Raw genomic sequence first — 20,459 nt, 5'->3', positions numbered from 1 at the left:
CTCAGCAGCCAATGATGCGTCGCGGCGGGTGGTCTCGCGAGAGCTGGGCGGGAGCGGCGGGCCGGAAGCGGAAGTGGAGGGCGTTTGGTGGGGAGGCGGCGGCGGCGGCCGCGGCCGCGCCGAGGATGCTGCGGCTGCGCTGCAAGGCCCGGAGCGGGACGCACCCGCTGCCCGGCCTCACCGCACACTCCCGCCTCCGCGACATGCAGACCGCCCTGGCCGCCCTCACCGGCGTCCCCATCCCGGCCCAGCGCCTCCTGCTCGGCTTCCCGCCGCGGAGCCTGGACCTCAGCGATGGCGAGCGGCGGCTCGGAGACCTCGGCATCCACTCGGGTGAGAGTCGGGGCCTGCGCGGTGCGGGGGGGCGGGCACCGGCGTTTTGTAGCCTCCGCTGCCCTGCGGGGTGTAAGTACCTTAATTAGAAGACGCTGTGGCAAAGCACGCCCATCCCCAACCGGTTCCTCTTCCCGGGGCGGCTGCGGGTGGCTCCTGCTCGCCCGTGGGGAGTTTGGCCACATCCCGGGGTGCGGAGGCAGAACGGCGGGGCTCCCGGGGGCTGGATGGGGACAGGGACCCAGCAGGTGAGTACAGCAGAGCCCACTGGCTACACCCAGTGGGTTGTGGTGCTACCGGCTGTTTTGGCAGTTTCTATTTTCCATCAGGAAAGCGAATGCGATCCTTAATAATAACAATGCCATGCTTAATAATAACAATGCCATCCTTAATAATAACAACGCCATCCTTAATAATAACAACGCAGCCACGTCGTTCTGTTTTAGGAGCATCACCTTTAACAAGGGGCAATGGATACAAACTGGAACACAAGAGGTTCCACTTAAATATGAGAAGAAATTTCTTTCCAGTGCAGGTGGCAGAGCCTGGCCCAGGCTGCCCAGGGGGTTGTGGAGTCTCCTTCTCTGCAGACATTCCAACCCGCCTGGACACCTTCCTGTGTAACCTCATCTGGGTGTTCCTGCTCCATGGGGGGATTGCACTGGATGAGCTTTCCAGGTCCCTTCCAATCCCTGACATTCTGGGATTCCGTGAACTCCCATCTCCGTATTTCTCACAATTCTTCCTCCTTCTCTCTTTGCCAGGCGATACTCTCATAGTTGAAGAGGACACATCCAAACCCAAGACTGACTCGCCCGTAGTCGCCAAAAGAACGATGCCCAACTCTGTGAGGGAAGCCGTGCCTGTGCTGGCCAGGAGGGTTGTTCCAGCGGATAACTCCTGTCTCTTCACCAGCATCTACTATGTGGTGGAGGGAGGTGTTTACGACCCAGCCTGCGCTCCAGAGATGCGCAGCCTCATAGCCCAGATAGTAGCAAGTGATCCTGAATCTTACTGTGAGGCAGTTCTAGGGAAAACAAACAGGGAGTATTGTGACTGGATCAGAAGAGAAGAGACTTGGGGAGGAGCCATCGAAGTGTCCATTTTATCCAAATTTTACCAGTGCGAAATCTGTGTGGTGGACACGCAGACAGTCAGAATCGACCGTTTTGGGGAAGATGCCGGTTACACGAAGCGGGTGCTTTTAATTTACGACGGGATTCATTACGATCCGCTCGAGCGCAAAATCCTCGACTCGGACATTCCTCCCCAGACCATTTTCTCCACAACTGATGATGTTGTTCTCGCACAAGCGCTGGAGTTGGCGGATGAAGCCAGACGGAAGAGGCAGTTCACCGATGTGAATCACTTTACGCTGAGATGCATGGTGTGCCAGAAGGGACTAACCGGCCAAGTGGAAGCCAGAGAACATGCCAAGGAGACCGGACACACCAACTTCGGAGAAGTGTGATACCTGCATGAGGATGGTTACATCGACTACCTCACCAATCCGGAATAAAATTCTGGATTTCCTGATAAGCTGTATGTAATCATAAAATTCCGTTCACAAAGCTTGAAAAGCGTATTAACTTCATGACGGCCAAGACGCACAGGTTTGTTACACTTAGCGACCTTCCCAATGGATTTGAAATGGGTAGCGTCTCACATGCTAATTTATAGTATAGTGGTATACACTGGCAGCTAAAACCTGATTTCTAAAATCTCTTTGTGTATGTGATCTGAGCCAACTTAAAACTAGGCTCGTTCAACACTAGTTTAAACTCTAGTCTCTAAGTTGCTGAATTAATCTCTCTGTATTATGTTTTCAGGGTAATTAACTTAATCTAAGAGTTTGGGAAACACACGTGTCAGCGTTACTTACACTAAGAATTGGACTCTGCACATACAAGCAGTTCTTGCAGGGGAAACTGCTCACTCAGTGCACAATTTTTAATGGAAAGAGTCGCTCAAAGCTGCCCTATAGTATGTTACCATCTGAAATAGAGTGGATTGTTTGTGTGAAGTCGTGGCTGTAGAGAAAGAAATGGCCTCTAAGCTTTAAGGTAGCCTTTAAATTAACAAGTAGATGGTGAAGTGTGGAATAAACTTATTAATACTCTGTAGGTAGTTTTTAGTTGCTTGAAAAATAACTATCCAACCCCCGTGTTAACACTGCATCAGAACATAGGCATGTTTCTTGAAATACTTGGGATTCTTCTTCATAATACTGTCCGAAATTCTGGCAAGAGGGAAATATAGTAGTTAGGGAAGTGACTTGATTTGCATCTGTTAAATACATTTAAGCAGACTTGACTTGGGTATAGCCGATTTCGCAGCCACAGTGTTACTAAGCTGTACCAGATTCCGAATACTGTATATTCGCACTTTAAGGTATAGTTCTCACTCTTTGCTGGTTAAAAGTTTTGCCCTTTTCAGAAGGACAGAGCGCTAACCCGGAAGGGAGGCTTGAAGTTTCTTCATCTGCCTTAATGTGTTGGATTTGTCAGCGATGACTGTTCAGTAGCAACACTTTAATTTTGATAATGAAGGGTGCAGCTTAATTTCCAGAACAGAATAAGCTGCGTAAACTGCCCTACTTCTGGTACTGTTCAGAATAAGGGAAGTTGAAATGGGTTTAATAAATCTTAACACCTCACAGCGGGGTTGTGAGGCTTAACAGCAAGTGCTTTTGAGGTCTTTTAAAAGGTGCTGTAAAGGTGCATATTACTGAAAGGGATTTTTGTTTATTTTCCTTTGAAATGCCTGCCACACATTTGTTGAATTGAATTTTAAAATATTCTGAGCCTGCTGTTCTTCTGTTGCTCTGTTTCGAGTTACCTTCCTTGCACTTTTACAACTGGGGAGCAAGAATGTGCGTCTTTGGACTGAGGCAGAAATAAACCTGCGTTCCAAGTGGCATCCAAGATCTAGTTTTAAAGGCCTCCTGGTGCAGCAAAATCATCTTTTCTATAAAAAGCGCGTTTCACTGAAGTTCTCAACAGAGGCTCCCAGTTGGACCTTGAAATACAGGAGGGTCTTACTGAAGAAGGAACACAATTACAGAAGTGCTTTGCCGAATTGAGACGTGAATAATTAAGTATAAAGAATAGGATCACTAAGAGCACTATGGACCACGTTTCTTTTTAACTCAGTATTAAAACACACGTTAGCACTGTTGGGAGTTACCTATAGGAATAGACACTTAGCTTCCAGTGTTAAACCCCGCCTTACTTTTAGCCTATCATTAGGAGAGAATAAAAACAACAAAAAAAGAGACAAAAACCAAACAAAACCATTAAAACCGATGCTTATAAACCTAAAGAAATACCTGCCAGGTCAAAGGAACTTGAAGATTACACTGTGTTTGAACTACTTGAGATGAAATACTGTCTGAGACCAAGAAACTGTCAATCCTACCTTGTATTCTCAGCTCTCACGCTGAATGGTGAGACCCCTCAGACAAGGAGCTGCTCCTCACCCTTTGCCATCTGTAAAACGGACTCAATAGCTACCTCAGAGAGGTGGACAAGGCGACTGCCCTCGGGTGAAGTGGAAGATACCTATTTATTGTCTGCCGCGTTTGCAAACGCATCGCCTTTTGGGGAGCAACACTTTGATTTTTAGCTTTGTATCCCGGATGGATTTCTGAAAGCGTGTAGAAGTATTTTTTTTGGTATTCCTCAGTTGCAGTATTTTAAAACTTAGCTTTATTTAATCCAGAGTGTTTAGCTTTGCCATATCATGTTTGCATTGGGAATCTGCTAACAGAGAACCAGTTCCGTTTGAGGGAGATGTGTCAATATCACTGCTTGGATGTTTTCTTTCGTTGCCTAGAAAATAAAATCTCTTTGGTTAAATAACATCAACTGACCTGCTGTAATTCATCTGTGTAAAAGCTGGTGCTGTTACATGCTGACAAACTCATTCAAAGGACACGTAACCTGTGAGCTGGAAGACCTTGTGGGATTCTCCTAACTGTCCCAAACAGTATCTACATTATTTAAAATGTGAGATACAGGTACATTTAAAGTATGATTCCATTTTTTTCCTAAATGTAACTGTTAGGTTTTTGTTTTGTTTTTCTTTTCTGTTTTGCCTTTTTCTTTTACATAACTTTTTACCAGCATCTGATACAATTACCGAAGTATCAAAAAATGGCATCCTGGTATAAAATGAACTGAACATCACGAATAGCGCTTACATTGAACTGCTATTAATTGTACATCAAGGTGTTACAGATATTTTGGAGCAGAGGGGGTGCAGGAAGTGTCACCTGTCCAATCCCAGTCCTCAAAGCCTGTATGTAAATCCCCATCCTCTTATTCCCATTTGAAATGAGCCCTCATTTCCTCGCTGAGTGCTTCAGCACAGAGCGCAGGGAATAAACAGGCCCTGGCTACTGCAATTACAAATAAATCACATTAAAAGCCGGGTTGTTGGGATTGTTTTACCAATCTGCGTTTACCAACAGATTTTGGGAACTCTGTTCTGGAGCTTGAATTAAATAAAGAATTCTGGTTTCCTGGTTCCAGGCTGGCTGCTTCACTAAATTCCTTTAATTAAAGAAGAGCCTAATGAACTAATTGCCTGCCCTTTCATGACCATATTTTACAAAGAGTTTTACAAACTCTTGGCTAAGAGGAACAAAAAAGTTTTCATCTTGCTATTTGGAGAATTACAGCTCTTAATCACACAAATGAAATGCCTGTCTGTGTTTTAAATCAAACTATGTGGCCAGCTGTAGAACTGCTATTCTGCTTTTGCAGAATAAAATCACTTAGAATGGGCTGAAATCAATATTTTTCCATCCTCTTAGTCTGAGGAGACAAAAGAACGCGATAGGGGAGTCAACAAAACCAGGTTGTCTGAGATTGCAGTGTCCTTCTCTATTACTTTTAATTAGAGCCTTGGGGAAAACGTTGGGGAACTGTATTATACCTTGAGAGCCGCCTCCTCATTGCTGATGTGGAGTTAATGCTCACCAAGCTATGGAAACGCATCACCGCGCTTCTCTACCTCTTTTCTACAAAACAGGGATAATAAATAGCTTTCCTTGCTTAGCTCCCAGCCATATTAAGATTTATTTCTCTAAACTGCTGTGTAACACTAGGCATTAACTCCCTAGTATTTTTCATAAGTGATTTGTCAGCATACGTACTGTACACACAATTTGGTCTAAGGAAAGTGTCCAACAGTCCCCCCAGAGTCAAATAAATGTCATTACCTGGACAGGTATCTTATCGGTGACGCCGCACGGATGCGTTTCCTTCGGGGCCAGGACTGAATCACTTCTGTTCTTTTGTTTGTGAACAGGGCGAGGCACGACAGGTCTGTTAACATGCCAAAGTCCTTTCACGGCATTGTGGAGTTTTCTCTGCATCACTCCACTACTTGCATATACTTCATGCCGTCTATGTGAAATCACGCTTTATTTTGGGTTGTCGCTATTTATATTCGTTGGAGGAAGAGGAATGTGGGAAAAGAACAGGTTCTGTCCGTGCATGTGATTCACAGAAGCTCAAGACTTCTCTTAATAAATCATGACGTTTTCCTGAGTTAGGCAGAGCCCTGCAGATAACAATTCTACCTGCTTTATTGCTGAGATTTAAGCCCTTGTGCTGCCACATCTCTTAGCTCTGCACAGGCTGGTTGGGGCTCCAGGAACCTCCAGTTGTTTGATTTACTCCTCAGCACATGTTCCCTTTGTAACAGGGCACAGCTGGGGCTCTTCTGCTTTCCTTCCATCCTTCCATGGCTTTAAATAACCCCTGGTTCCACTTCCCTGTTCTGTGTAACAGGGAACACACATTGCAACACAACCTCCTTCTTCTCCTAAAAAAGAAATCATTTAAACACAAAAACTTGACTGAATCTAGTGGCTGCATCAGTTCTGGAAGTTCGCTGCAGGGTTTCCGCTGGGATATTTATAGTAATCCAGTGAGGAACACCTTGCAGAGCAGATACAAGTCTATGCTGTGGGTCGGTGTAGGGGGGAACAGTGGCCTAAGCATTATCAGAGAGAAAAACTCTGATTTGAATAGGAGAGCTCAAAGTCAGGGCAATAACAAGTCACTGCAGTTCTTCCAGCTGCTTCTAAAACAGCTTTTTCCCCATCTTTACAAGAATCTCCTTACAGGTGGCAAACTTTCAGTCTCTTGGGATAACTTTGGTGATATGCACGTATATACCCGTCCCAGCAACAATCTGCTTTTAGAGCCAAGAAGGAACCAGGTCTTACCCTGAGCTGAGGGACCTCGTGCACAAAACCACCAAAGAGAATAAACCTGTCGTGGGGGTGATGCCTTCAGCAGCACCCGCTGCAAACACCCAGCGAAAGGACTTAATTACTACGTACAAAAGCGCTTTGGTCAGGGCTGCGCGTTGGGCTCCCCGGCGTGTCAGCGAGCAGCAATGCGGCAGAACAGGCTGGCGGATTAAGGAGCGAAACCCGTGCGAGGACATCAGAGGCCATCAGCTTGAGCAGGGAAGTGAGCGAGCTGGGTGGTACCGAGCCCAGCTGCCCGCAGCCTCCCCAGCACCCTGCGCCTCTGCAACTTGGAGCAAAACTGCTTGGGCAGGGCTGCCGGAGAGCACGGGACGCAGAGACCCAGCTGCTTCAGGTCAGAATATGAAGCTGTTTTAGGGGCTCGGCCGTGCTGTGACCCCAGCCCGGAGCGGGGGTGCAGATGTGTTTCTCTCAGTGCTGCAGGTGAGGGGCCAGGGTCTCAGCTGTGAGCACGGATCTGCCAGCACCCACGCAGCCTTATCTCCGCTGGGAAGGTGAGTTAATGTGTAACCCGGCTCTGTTTGGTTAGCCTGGAAAAGTAAAGAAGTCCTGGGGTAGGCACGGCTGGGACAAGGACTTGGGCAGCGTGGAACGACAGACGAACTGGTAAAAAAGAAAAGAATATTATAATAATAATAATCTCTATTCCTTCTTGTCTTTTGCTTTCTGTCCTTTTCCTGCTGAACGGGCTGTGGGTGAGGGGCTGGGTGTCTCTGTCTGGGGGGGACACGGGGCTCTGGGCATCCATGGGGCTACGGACGGGCTTTGCTTGGCAAGGGGAAAATGTGGTGGAGGTGGCACAGGAGGCAGCAGCAACGAAGATGGATGGGACAGCAGCGGGAGGAAAGCTGGGGAGACCAAAAGCTCAGGCAAATGCTCCGTGCACTTGATTTACTTGTTTAAATAGGAGGAACTGCAGATCTGCTGCCAAAGTCTCCTTTCACCCCAGGGTGGGACCCGTCCTGCTGCAGAGCAGAAGCTGCTGAGATGGGACCTGCAAAGGGGGTTTTGCTTTGTTTTTGTTGTGTCAAGCTGGCCAGGATAAAGCTCTTTGCTGGTGGAGGCATTACAGCTCCTCTGCTTTACACAGCAAAACTGACCGAGGTTCTTTAACATTGCTGGAGAGCAGTGGTAGAGTTGCTTGTAGTAGTCTTGGGCTTAAAAGAAAGTAGCCTCCTCATATAAAGCAATTAGCATTAATTGCTACCCAGCACCTCTTTGATGTTTGAGGGCTCAGCGAGCTTTGTAAAGGACAGTTATGGCAGCTGTGACAAAAGCTGCACAAGCTGGCCTTTTATTTTAGATTTAAAAAATAGCTGCTTCTAAAAGCGCTTTTTTAGTGGGGGAAGATATATACCACTGGGAAAGAGCTTTTCAAGTACCACATCTTTGAATGTTAACGCTCGGTCATAGCTTAGTTTGTGGCTGAACTGCCACGTTGTTCAAGCAGAACTGTAAAATCCTCCTGAATCATAAACACTGGGATTTTTTTCAACACTGATTTTTCCTCTTTCCCAAGTCGGATAAGTGCGTTAGAGCCATAATCGCATCAGAGAACGAGAAGGCAGGAAAATGAACTTGTTGTTTCTGCGTAGATCCTCTCCAGCATGGGACGAGCTCCGGGCTGGACTTTGCTTCCCTGCAAGCTGTGTACAAAACCTTGGGCAGCCGCTTTCTGGTCCTGAAAATGCTGTTAGAAAGAGGGCAAATGATTTCTTCTGATGAGCTGCTAACGGTGGGCATCCTCATCCTCATGGAGAAATCAGCTCTGTGGAGACCCCTAATTAGATCCAGGCCAGGCTGCTGCCTTGCACCAAGGATTTGGCTCTGACAGCTGCTCCAGCTGTGGGCATCAAGTCTGAGCAAGACTTTGGCATCCCCAGGAGCCTTTTGCTCTCCCGAATTGGTGCAGCAGGCAGCGAGGAGCATTGCAGCAATCCCAGCCGAGCTGCTTGGAAACAGACTCATATTCCACATTGCAAATATGCAGGTGAACAGCAAAACTCTGCAGGCTACCCCCAAACTCAGATGGCATGTCTGCTTTCTGACGAGTAGAAGCTCTAGCTATAAAGTTATCCAAATTCAAAGAATCAAGAGTGTTGCTGTTCCAAACCCACCACTTACTGAAATATGATTTAAGCAGTAAATAATGCAAAAGTGAGACTGAAATATTAAACTCCTCCTGCGTAGAAAGATCGGATCTGTCAGGGCGTGGGCGTTGAAATCTGATTTTTGCGGCATGTTCCAATTACAAAGGAATTCTTTCAGGGTCTAACACTCTGAACAAGCAGCCGGTTTTGCTCACTTATCTCTCCATCTAATTCCCTGATCCTGCTACAAAAAAAAGCAAAGCAGGAGCGGCCAGGTCACAGCACAAAGAGCTCCTCTGTCTTCTGCCCTGCAAACCTTCCTTCGTGGGTCCGTGTGTGTTGGAGCAGGCATTTGTTTTGCTGCTGCCATCAGCCTCCACAGCCCCGTTCTCTCCCAAAGAATGGGCGGTGCGTGTGAAGAAAACACCTAATTGGCGGTGGCGGTAAATTTTGGGAGGTTAATGCTTTACATCCAGAAGTAATTACGCCTTTTGGAGGCTGCTCAGCCTATCCCGCAGGCAGTGGAGTTCTCTTGGCCCTGCATTCTATGAGCAAAACTCAACCCCCCGCCAGTTGTTTTTCAGCCACAGTGACCACATTGGGGTCCCACTGGTGTGGGGACACAGGCTGCACCCAGACAGCAGCAAAGCTGCATTGCCATAGGTAGAGGGGACATTGGGGTGCTGCTTGTGACACCCCAGGCTGGCCACAGACATGGGACATCTCTGCAGCCTGGCTCCATGCAAACCATGCCAGGTGTCCCCAAACACACCCTGAGGTCCCAGGGAACCTCCCCAAAGCCGTGACACCCCCTGGCAGGGTGGCAGAGGAAGTGCTTCCCCAAGAGGGTCCTCAAAGCATAGCAAGGCTGTGACCAAATGGTGGCACTTTACGTCAGCATGTTCACAAGTTGGAGTGAAGTTCAGCTTCATAGCTGGTGACAGTGGGTGTGTGGAGGGACAACATCTCACCAGGCAGCGCTGGGCTGGGCTGACTGCTGAGCTGGGCTTTCAACCTCTTCCTTCACTCAGGAACCACCTTATCCTGAGATGATTAAACCACCAGCATGAGATGGCCGTGGACAGGCGCTCCAAAGCTTCCTCTGTTCTCAATTCTTTTGGGGAAACCTTCAGTTCCAAGGATGCTTTTCAAAAGCCCCTTCTCCCAAAGAGAAAAGCCTAAGATCGAGGACATTTGCATCCATCCATTCATCCATCCATCCATCCATCCATCCATCTATCCATCCATCTATCCATCCATCCATTATCTTCCCAGCCCGCCTGTCCTCCCTCTGGCTGAGCCAGCTTTCTTGCATCACTCTGGGGGTTCTCACAGCTTAACGCTTCTCCTCTCTTCTGCTTCAGCCGGGCTATTGCCCCCTGCACCAGACGCAGCCTGTGATATGCCTAGGAAGGAGCTGGGGCTGGGGATGGCCAGCTGCAACTCTGGCAGCTGCGACAGCATGGTCAGCACAGCCTCCAACCACTCGCAGCGTGTAAGTAACCCCATTGGACCCAGCCTGGGCACGGCAGGGGCGCAACTCACCCCTTTCAGTGGCTGAGGAAGGAGTTTGGTCTGATCTCTGCTCAAAACCGCGCTCCATCAGGGCTTTGGAAGGACCCGGGGGTCCTGATGCCGCCCCATGCTAAGGGAGTGCAAGGACCAGCTTAATCCCTGCCCCAAAGCAACCTCAGACTTTCCATTCTGCCACTGCTCCTCCGCTCCTGCGAGGTCTCCTCGAGGAATCGACCCTGAGAGCCCAGCGGCTCCTGCATCGCTCAAAGATGCAGAGACAGAGAATGCAGGGGGAGCCTGGTGAGCTCCCCAGTGAGACCAGTTGGAGAACTGGGTTAGTCTGGTTCCAACAGGGTGATTTCACCTGGAAAAGCCAGCGGGCCGTACTCCTCCCAGCTGACAAGAGATTAATTTCCCAGTTAAGGCAGAGGTGAGTTTGGACCATGGGTGTAGATGTGTAATTTTTCTCTGTCCATTAGAGCTTGTTTGTCTCCAAACACTGATTCCAAGATTGATGGACTAATTACATCCTGTCTGACTTGGAGCATAATTGATACGTGTAAGTGCAACACTCAGTCCTGAACAGGTTTCCCATTTGATGTATTGCAAACCAGAACCAAACCCTCAGAAATTTATTAGGGATGGAAAAACTGGTTACAATAGTGCATGGTAAAAGATTTGGATAGGTGTCTCTCTGCAAAACAGCTCCACCTAGGACAACTTCTCTGCGCTTGTTGATCTGATCCACACTCCATCCTTTGCTGCACTTCATTTTTTTCATTATATATTGCATGTGTCACCTTGTAACTTGGCACTTCCACAGCAACCATAGCTCATGACACTTGAAATACAACAAAAATTAAACAGCATCTTACCATACTTGTTTTAAAGCTGGGGTATGAATAGGAGAACAAGGAGACCACCGCCCACAGATAAGCTTTCAGTATTTCTGGTATTTATACAAGCTTCTAAAATACAGCATTGCTCGTCAGTATTGTTGTCTGTATGTATAGACTGCCCACGTAACCAATCTGCTCGTATTTCAAAGTAAACTAAAGAACTAAAAGGTAGAGACCAAGTTTCCAAGTTAAGAATAATCCATCTTCTGGTGTTCATAGTAGGGTAATATAAAAATGGCCTTTAAGTATCTAAATATTTAGAGGAAGTTGTCTAGTTTTCTATAGCTGTAGGTATCAGTTTTTGAATAGTCCAGGGCTGTGAATAACAACACACCTCTGCCTCCTACCTGGGCTGCTTTTTTCCTTTTCAGAGTGATAACAGCTATGACTACTTATCTGTGGAAGAGAAAGAGTGCTTGATGTTCTTAGAAGAAACTATCGGCTCACTGGATGCAGAAGCGGACAGCGGGGTCTCTACTGATGAGACCGACTACGTGGAGCCTTCCAAGCTGCCTGGGATACAGGCAAAAAGAGACCCCCTGCCCCAGGGTGAGCTGGCAACTGGTGCTCCAGCATTGTTTGCAAAGGGGCTTTCAGGCCAGGCTGCGTTCCCTGGGCAGGGAGGGAGCACGGCCCCAATTTCATGCATGGGGGGAGCTAAAGCAGCTTGGTTTTGTCACTCTGGTGAGCGGTGGCTGGATACAGCGATATGGGGAGGGCAGCAACTGCATTTTCTGGTGCGTGGGAGCTGCTGGCAGATAGTGAGCAAGGGCAGCAGCACTGCAGGGCAGAGCATCTTTGCTGGTGCTCTGAACAGGCTCACACAGACTAACAAGGCTCCTTGCTCAACACGTGCTTTGACAAATCCAAAGTATCCGCTTGCTTAGTGACAGCGTGTTAGCTGGGATCAGGGTGAACTCTCTGGGTGCAATTACTCTGTTACGGCCGCAGGGGCTTAGGAGGTGTGAAGAAATGTATTTTGCAGACTGGAAGATGTCCTGTGTGCTGCATGACTTCACATCTTTCTCTTTGCCTAGATTTGGAAAACGGGGCTCCCGCTCCGAGTGTAGCTCAGCAGCGTGCGGCTGAACAGAGGAGTGCCAAGAACATCTCTGCATTCTCAAGCTCGACCCCGCCAGCGGCTCCAAGCCCAGGCTATCACAGTCTTCCAAGGAACATCACTGTGGCAAATGCACAAAGAGCAAACAGAGCTTCTGAGAGCAAAGTGACTGTCTGCACAGTGGAGGACCCAGTGCCAGGGGGTAAATCACAGGAGATGGCCAAGGACAACAGGCTTGACCAAGCCAACACAAGAAGCCAGACAAAGTCCCTGGGATCTTTGGTTATCCAACCTCCAGATCCCTTCCAGGATGACCTGATGAGCCTCGAGTGGTCACGGAGCAATCGCTCAGATGCCAAGAGGGAAACAGCCAAGGAGACCAAGACTTGGACTAACTGGGGCCAGCCAGAGAAATCCGTGGTGGAAGAGGCCCCTCAGGACCCAGACGCCAAGCGTGGGCCTCCAACTGCCCCCAAGCCACGGAAATTGCCACCAAATATTATCCTAAAAAGCAGCAAAACCAACCAAGTGCCACTCACCACAGAGCCTGGCCAGAAGGTAAAAGCACCACTGTCATCCTCGTCTGGCTCTGCCAGCAACACCGCTGCCGAAAAAGTGAATTCCGGGCACCTTGACCCCAAGGAGAGGGAGAAAGCCCATCAGGAAGCCTTGGAGAAGCTTGGATTGTCCCAGGACAAGAGGGAGCCCAGTAGCCACCTTCAACCTACCACGCAAGCCCAAACAAAAGAGATGCCATTCCCCGCTCCTGGAGAGCCCGGGGCACAACGCGGCGTGGCAGAGAGGTCGGTACCGGGCATCCGACAGATGAACTTCAAATCCAACACCCTGGAACGCTCTGGCGTGGGGCTGAGCAGCTACATGAGCAGCACCAAGGAGCAGAACGTCAAGACCAGCAGCTCCCTGGGCAAGATGTCCTTCATCGAGCGGCTCGCCCCGAGCTTCCTCAGGAGCAGCCGCCCCCGGCCAGTTTCCCTTGGGGCAGGGAAGGACTTTGCTGGTCTAAAGGAGCCCGTGGGGAAGGTGGAGCCAGAGAAGAGCAGCAAGTGGCGATCCCACCCGCTGCAGAACTTCCCCAGGCCACCCCGCTCCTCCGTCAGCGTGAAGATTTCCCCCAAGGACAGGACGGATGAGAACCGGCGAGAGGCACTGAAGAAGCTTGGCCTGCTGAAGGAATAGCTCCACAAAGTGATGGGGCTGCTGGAAAAGGGGCTTTTCGTCCTGGATCCGGGTACCACAACCATAAGCATCTTCTGCTGTGATCTCCTGCCCCAGCATCGTGGGAGCAGTACCATGAGAGGTATTCAGAGCTTCACACCAAATAAAGTAATGCCACATGTACATAGTATTTTGTATATAGCAAGTGTCTATGAGCTATTTATATAAAGCATCACTCAGCATGTGGATGCAGCATATTCTCCTACAGGGTCATTTGGGGATTCATCGCAACAGGGAAGCCATGGAATTGAGGTTTTGACTTATTTTAAAAGAGGTTCCCCATGGATAAAGCCTCTCCAGGAAGAACTGCAGGACTCTGCTGCTCCTTTAGGATTTGATGGGTTTTTGTTAAATTTATCAAAAGCCTGTGGGGCCTGAGCATTTATGTGCCAGAGACAAGTGCCTCCTGAGAGCCACAAGTGCCAAATAGAAAAGTGCCAGACCGAGGGGCACCGGAGAGCGCTCAGCAACACCCCCCATGCTCGAGTGCCCAGTCTCACTGTCACCTCTGCCTGCTCTCACATCCAGCCCCGACACCCTGGATATAGCACAAACATCCAGCAAGAAGTGACAGTGAAGAAGTGACAGACTGCGTGTTGGTGGCAGAAGTGCTGCCCAAAACAAGAGAGAGATGCAAATCTGAGACATCATCATTTCATTCCCTCTCAAACTCTCCTCGCATCTTGCAGACCCAACTGATGCTGTCAACATTTATGCTGTGCCCCTTTCAGAACAAAGGTGGCTTATTTCTGTAATAAACTTGTATATGATGAGAAAATGACTGTGCAATACAGGTTTACTCTCCTGTTCCAATCAAAGCTCTGGTAAAGCTAGATAATGAGTTTTAACCTTCAGTTTGTCTTGTCTTCCACTACAATAAGCAGCTGCAAAGTCTGCTACTGCATTGCCAGGCTGGGATGGGTGACATGGGATCTGCCAATGCTCCAGTCGATCCCTTCCAGCCTGCACCATCTCCCATAGCAGTTGTGGTGGTTGAAAAGCCACACTAACAGCTTAGCTTGAAAGGATCATTTTAATTTCTTCACCAAAAACAAATCCTCCATGCAATCCTGGCTTTCAGTTTTGGACATCTAGAGAGCGCCACTGCTAATAAAGGGAGCGCCTTTGGTTCTAACAGCAATTTAATTTCAAAAGTAATGTAGGTTTCCTTTAGCGAGAGGGCCTGACCCATGAAGGCAATTACACTAAACAATTTACTTATGTTAATTAAATGCTTGCAGCATTAAGATAAAGTTGCGCTTGAGCATTTTCATCGCTGACCTTGCAGTACAATCAGCTTTTAAAGACAGTGTTGTGAATACTAAACAGGCTTTTACTGACAAAACCCAGAGCCAGGCTTTGAATTCCTCTCCAAAAAGGCATGTGCCGAGCTTCGGCTTTGCATGGAAAGAAGGGGAGGGCAAAATCCACACAGGTTTGGAAGAGAATAGAAAGCTCAGTCCTGACAAACTTATCCATGGGTATCCACTAAGTTTTCTTTGTCTATGATATTTCAACAGGGATGGGACAGGGATGAGAGAGCTCTGATCTCGCTGGATGAGCTGGGAGCCCTAAAGGAAACACCTTCTGCTTGGAACAAGCAAATTTGTTCTGGAAAGGCACCAGTCCACAAAAGATGGGGTTACCAGATCTCTTGCAAGAGCCGCCTTCTGAGGGCTGACCCCTTCACTCAGAGCTTAATCTTGCGTTTTCCTCTCCTCTTTCATCTACACTGCACTCTCCCTGCCTTTAAATTCAGTCATTTGCACTTGAAAGTCTCCAGCCTGAGGAACACAGCGCTGGGTGGGAACGTCTCCTGCTGCCTGTCTGCTCTTTGGCCCCATTCCAGCCTGCCAGCTCACCCGGGCACCACCACATATTCCCCCTTTCTGTTTGCAGAGAGGGCCGGGAAGCAGCATCACTCACAGTAGCCTTACAGTTAAAGACACCCAGATAATTTCTCCCCCCAGCACTGAGGACCACAGGGACTAAAACTCTTCTGCTGTGATAAAACCCATGATCCATAGTCTACAAGAAAGAGATTTACCTTTGCTCTAGCCCGCATCTCTCATAAGCAGCCTCCAGCAACTTCTCAGCCAAGTCCCCTTGGGATCCCACCATCATCTGATGGAGGAGCAGCCAAAAGAGCCTCAATTTGCAGACTCTTTTTTATAAGTGAAAAAAGCTGGTGGGCAAGCAGATGAGTTCCTGGTTGCCCCAGCTGTGCTCCTCCATCCCACACAGCTGATGTGAGGAGATGCTGCAGCAATGCTGCTCTTCCCACAGAGAGGCAAGAGAAAGGCTGTTCCTGCCTATTAATGGCATTTGGGGGTGTCTGGGAGATGGACAGGAGCAAAGCAAGAACAGAAATAAAATCTACCTCCAGGTTGAGCCGAACTCCAGCTGAGCTCCTGGGCTCTAGTTACTTCTGAAAGTAGCCCACATGCTACTTAATTCTGGGAATAATATGCTTGATTTGTTCCTGGAAGGCAAAAATCACAGCAGATCCCAGCCAAGAAAACAGCCCTGAAGAGAGATGATAATATTTCAGAAGTAATCTGAAGAGCTGATAAAGGCACCCTCAATGCCTTAATGCGGATTCTACAGACTGTGTTTACACAGTGCAATGCTAGAGAAGACCCAAAGAAAACACTCAGCTTTGCATTTTGCATCGAGTATTTGTCTCCTCCTTAACTATCAGTCCCATACTGGCTCAGACATATCATTTCCATGTCTACATGAGCCTGTCAAGACCTACTATCCCAATTAAAATCATTCTTGCGCACATCTTTCATTACAAACATCAAATTCAGGAGAAGTAGTTTGCTAAATTCTGGCAGTATCAAAGAATGTCAGCTGCACTGGGCCAAAGTCTCCAGGAGATATTGGTCACCTTAATAACAGATTTGGTCACGGAGCTGCAGCTCCTGTGTGGGTGTCAGCCTTGGGGCTGGTGTCCCACAGGAGGTCAGGGAGGTGGGTTGGTTACTGCTGGCCCGACATGTCTCCATCTGGAGAACATCAAACCTGGGCTGGGTTTGTTTTGCTTTACTTACCAGCCATGCAAATCTACCTGGTATCTTAAAGCCAAACTAGATGCAATGTTCCTCATTCCTACTCTTAAAGCCTGTGCTCTGCCTCTGCCACATCAACCACCAGTTTGGGCTCAGTGAGCCACCAGACCGCCCTTAGCAGAGCTCCTGCTTGCCAAAGATCTCAGCTGCTCTTTCTTTCCAAATGTCCTTTATTTTGAAGTCTAGCAAGAGACAGAAAGGGTCACTGTCGTTCCTTGCACAGGCTTCTATGTGCAATGATAACATATCTCTCTTGTTCCAAGAACACTGCCCCAGCTAGAGTTTAATCATTAACTCCTGCTTGCACTGCAGGGCAAATAGGGGTGGTTGTGATTTATTCAGATCAACTCTGAGTGGACAAGCTGTGCTGAGATGCTGACAGCAACCCCGACAACTGTACATTGGTAAAACACATTGGTCCAAAGCCCCGGCGCGATGCTCGGTGCTCCATGGTGCCCACCGCGCTGGTCATAGGGAAGGGATTCACCAGCCAGTATGTGCTTGTTACAGGAAGGAAAATTAATTTCCTTAACAAGCATAGCCCAGAAGAACAAATTCTGTGACTTGGCTGCAAGTTAACCCTCCTTTGGCAGTAGAAAATGTGCAAGGCAGCAGTGCTGAACCTTTCCCTGTGCTGCCATCGCTGTTTTCCTGCAGGAGCCATCCTCCTCGCTGCCAGCTGCCTCCTGCTCCCAACTCTTCATAAAAAATGCTGAGAAAATGGCCCTTGTTGCTTCCAGTGCTGCTGCCCCTGCTGGATTTATTTGCTTTTTCTCTTTAAAGGAGGCCAGGTCCCCAGATGTCCCTGCTCCAAAAGCTGGGGTTGGCTTGGGACACCCAGGTTCCTCCTGCAGAGCCCAACATGAGCGTTCCTGCTGCAGATGGGTGAGGAAGCAGGGCTGCCGTGAGTAAGATTGCTTCAAATCACCCCTGTCAAAGGTGATCGGCCTCCACCCAAAACATCTTGCCACCTCATTGCTCCTCAGAGCAACTCGGGATTTAATACCTGGCTCAACTGGCTCCTCTCGGGAGAGCTGGTTTGACAGCAATCCCACTGCGCCTGTCGCTGTTTTTGATCTCTCCACCCTCAAACACCGCACTGCCTGGTGTGGGTCACCTGTTTCTCCCAATGCTCCAGTGATTCTGCTCCTTTCTATCTAAACGTGGGCTACGGCATTTGCTGGCGGATGCAGCAATCCCGAGCTGAATTCATCCATTTTTTTTTTTTACAAGGAACCCAGAGATGCTGGACCCCATGATGGAGAAGGGGACGGGTAGTCCCATCGGTGACACTGCACGCTCCTTGTGCCTGTGTTTAACCAGCCAGCAGTGGGATGCTGCTGCATTACCTTCAACACCCCCGCAAACATGCTTGTTATTTTCCCCTAAGCGATGGGTTGTGCCCCTTTCAATAAGGTGAAGGATAACATGGAGCCAAAGATGGGTACTGCTCTGTACCCAAAGAGGTCTGGAAACCATATCCAAATAAACCACAATGAAATAGCTCTCTAGAAGACCCATTTGCCAGCTGTGCCCATTTGCCAGCTGTGGCCTGGGGACTTCTTGCTGTCTCCCTGCTCACAGATCCCCAAGAAAACCAGCAGATGGAACCTCATGCCCAGGGATACAGGGGAGAAGGTCCAACCTGCACCGGGAGCAAACTTGGCAGCCCTGCAGAGCTCAACAGCCTCTTTACCCGCGTTTCACAGGTAGATGCAAACAGCAGATCTGTGACACCACCTCGGGTGACCGGCTGCGACACGAACACGGGGTGGCACTGTGCCACCGCAGCTCCGGGACCTTTGCAGGAGGGACACGCGGGTTAGGGGTTGGAATAAATGCTGCAAGGGATGCTGCTAAGAGGGGTCTGCGGATGCAAGGGGGTTTGCTGCTGGTGCTTTGCCTTGGGGCGTGGGGTCAAACACCCCATTACCCGCAACGTAAATCAGAAATAATGCACAAAGTCCTTCCTGTGCCCCTCCCTGCCTGCACATCCAGCTCAGACCCATACCCAGGGGAAGGGATGGGGGTGCTCAGCAGAGGGGAATTTGCCTTCCCCAGTACTGTGGCCATACAAACGACTTAGGAAAAGAGGAAGCAGGTATGTGGTAATTAAGCTAGTACCACAGTTAACGTGAATTATTAACATTGCTGCGGACGTAGAGAGGCTTTTCCTTATCAGAAGCAATAAAACAACTACAAGAACCTTTGAAGGCACAGAACACTTCCCAAATCCGGAATGTAAATTTGCCCCCAGCCCCTTTGGTGCATCTCCAGAGCTGGGGTGTCCCAAGGGCAGCTGCAGGTCCCCACAGCGCTTGGTCCTCACTGGGGGTCTCAGCTTTACCCCCATGGCAGCACGTGGGGTCATCCAGAATGAACGTTTCAGCCACATTTGCAGTGTGGAGAAATCACACTGAGCAGAACTTACTGGTTTCCCACCACCACTTTTGTGTATCACATCTTATCGCTAATACAAGGGCAATCCTATTGCGTTGCCATTGATGTGATAATAAATGGCCTTAGATATTTCTGCCGAAGCCTAATCAATATCAGGAAGTTTATCACACAGGTTTAGTATGAAACAATTGCCGCAATATAAGTAATCATATCTTGATAAAGAAAGCAAAACTGCTTAACAGAGATTTATCTTCACCCAGGGAGATTCAAGAGTGCTTCAGTGATTGACTTACACAAAATAATCCATCTTCAAAGCGTGCCTGCGCTCGAGGAGGGGAAGAGCAAGACCTTTGGATCCCACCAGCACACCATCGGGTCAGAACAAAGTCGTTTCTACCAACTCTGTCGTGAACACCCTGAACCACACACCGCTTCTCCCACCCTGTAAAGCCTGGAGCCAGCCCAGGCTCTTCTCAGAAATGCCATGGGTAGATGTTTATTTTCAATCAATCATTTTTATTAGAAGGAAAACCAGACCAAAGTCCCTCGCAATAACACAACTGTAGCCGTGCCTACATAGTTTTGAAATTACTATCACCACATCTACGCTTCTCTTGATTAAGATTATTTGGTTAGTGCAAAAGAGGAATTGTGTGTGTGTGCATGAGCAAACTGCCTTTAGTTGTATCTTCAGGTCCTGTGAGGTGATGAGCGTGACCATTGTCATAGAACAAACCATAATTGCTCACAACGAACCAAGCCCCAAACATGCCCAGGTGTTTGGTTGTACCTGTGCAAAGCTCTGGGTTTGGTGACGGGTGATGGTGCCTTTCCTGTGGCAACCTGACAAATGTGAAGAACGCAATGGCTAAAATGTGGCTGGACTAAATTTAGAGATAAATTAATCACCAACTTATTGAGTACATTAAATAGATTTTCAGGTAAAAACCCTGCACCTTAGTGATACACCAGCGTGATTTCTCAACTTGGGTCTATTTAGCTGCTTGGTAACTCAGCTCAGCCAAGCCCGGCTGCAATGACCTGGCACAATCCTGCTCATGGAGAAAGACCAGACTACAAAAAGGTGTTTGTTGGTTAACAGCACTTGTACCAGCCCGGCATCATCACTTGTTTTGTTCTCATTGCAGGGATTGTTTTCTAAAAGCCTTCAAAGCAGAAATGATCTTTTTGTCTCGCATTCATAAAGAGGATGGGGTGAAAAGAGGTGTGAGCTACATTAAGCATCCAGGTCCATTCAAACTGCTGAAGCTTGAGGAAAACACACAAAGTTCTTGCTTTATATGAAGTTCTGCGTGGAAGTGGTTTGCAGCAAAGGGCATTTACTACTGTTGTTTAGAAACTGTTGCTTTGTGTTAAAACTTTGCAAGTTGTCCATAGAGCAGGGGAATTCCTCTGAAACTTGCAATTTCTGCTCCTGTCCTCTTCGCTTTTTTGAATTTTCCCCTTCTGTGATGTCACTTGCATCATTAGGTGGCTAAAAATGACCATTTTTGGGTTCCACACCCTGTATATTGGTGGCATCACTACTATCCTGTGAAGCATTTT

General features: G+C 48.4%; 2 protein-coding genes across 2 annotated transcripts; both read left to right on the top strand.

Annotated features, from left to right (window-relative positions):
• The first annotated feature begins 80 nt into the window (after positions 1 to 80).
• Positions 81 to 4,583, top strand: YOD1 (YOD1 deubiquitinase). The gene is made up of 2 exons (XM_080358181.1): positions 81 to 333; positions 1,098 to 4,583. Exons 1-2 carry the CDS (start codon positions 126 to 128, stop codon positions 1,802 to 1,804), a joined length of 915 nt encoding a protein of 304 aa, XP_080214307.1. The 5' UTR covers positions 81 to 125; the 3' UTR covers positions 1,805 to 4,583.
• Positions 4,584 to 10,111: 5,528 nt separating this feature from the next.
• LOC308049089 (specifically androgen-regulated gene protein) lies at positions 10,112 to 13,380 on the top strand (the record flags this gene model as incomplete). The annotated part of the gene is made up of 3 exons (XM_080358515.1): positions 10,112 to 10,204; positions 11,495 to 11,672; positions 12,161 to 13,380. The coding sequence occupies 3 exons, from the start codon at positions 10,112 to 10,114 to the stop codon at positions 13,378 to 13,380; spliced, it is 1,491 nt and encodes a 496-aa protein (XP_080214641.1).
• Positions 13,381 to 20,459: the final 7,079 nt, after the last annotated feature.

Source organism: Nesoenas mayeri (genome assembly GCF_963082525.1).
Source record: "Nesoenas mayeri genome assembly, chromosome: 23".
NCBI classification, from domain to species: Eukaryota; Metazoa; Chordata; class Aves; order Columbiformes; family Columbidae; genus Nesoenas; species Nesoenas mayeri.
The sequence above is the reverse complement of the archived record's forward strand: the minus strand, read 5'-3'. Positions and strand labels throughout refer to the sequence as shown.

What these genes read in the sequence shown, in the direction of transcription:
- YOD1 (XM_080358181.1), top strand. Translation starts at nt 126, where the DNA reads ATGCTGCGGCTGCGCTGCAAGGCCCGGAGCGGGACGCACCCGCTGCCC. An exon ending in AGACCTCGGCATCCACTCGG is followed by an intron (nt 334 to 1,097) that starts GTGAGAGTCGGG and finishes TCTCTTTGCCAG; the next exon opens with GCGATACTCTCATAGTTGAA.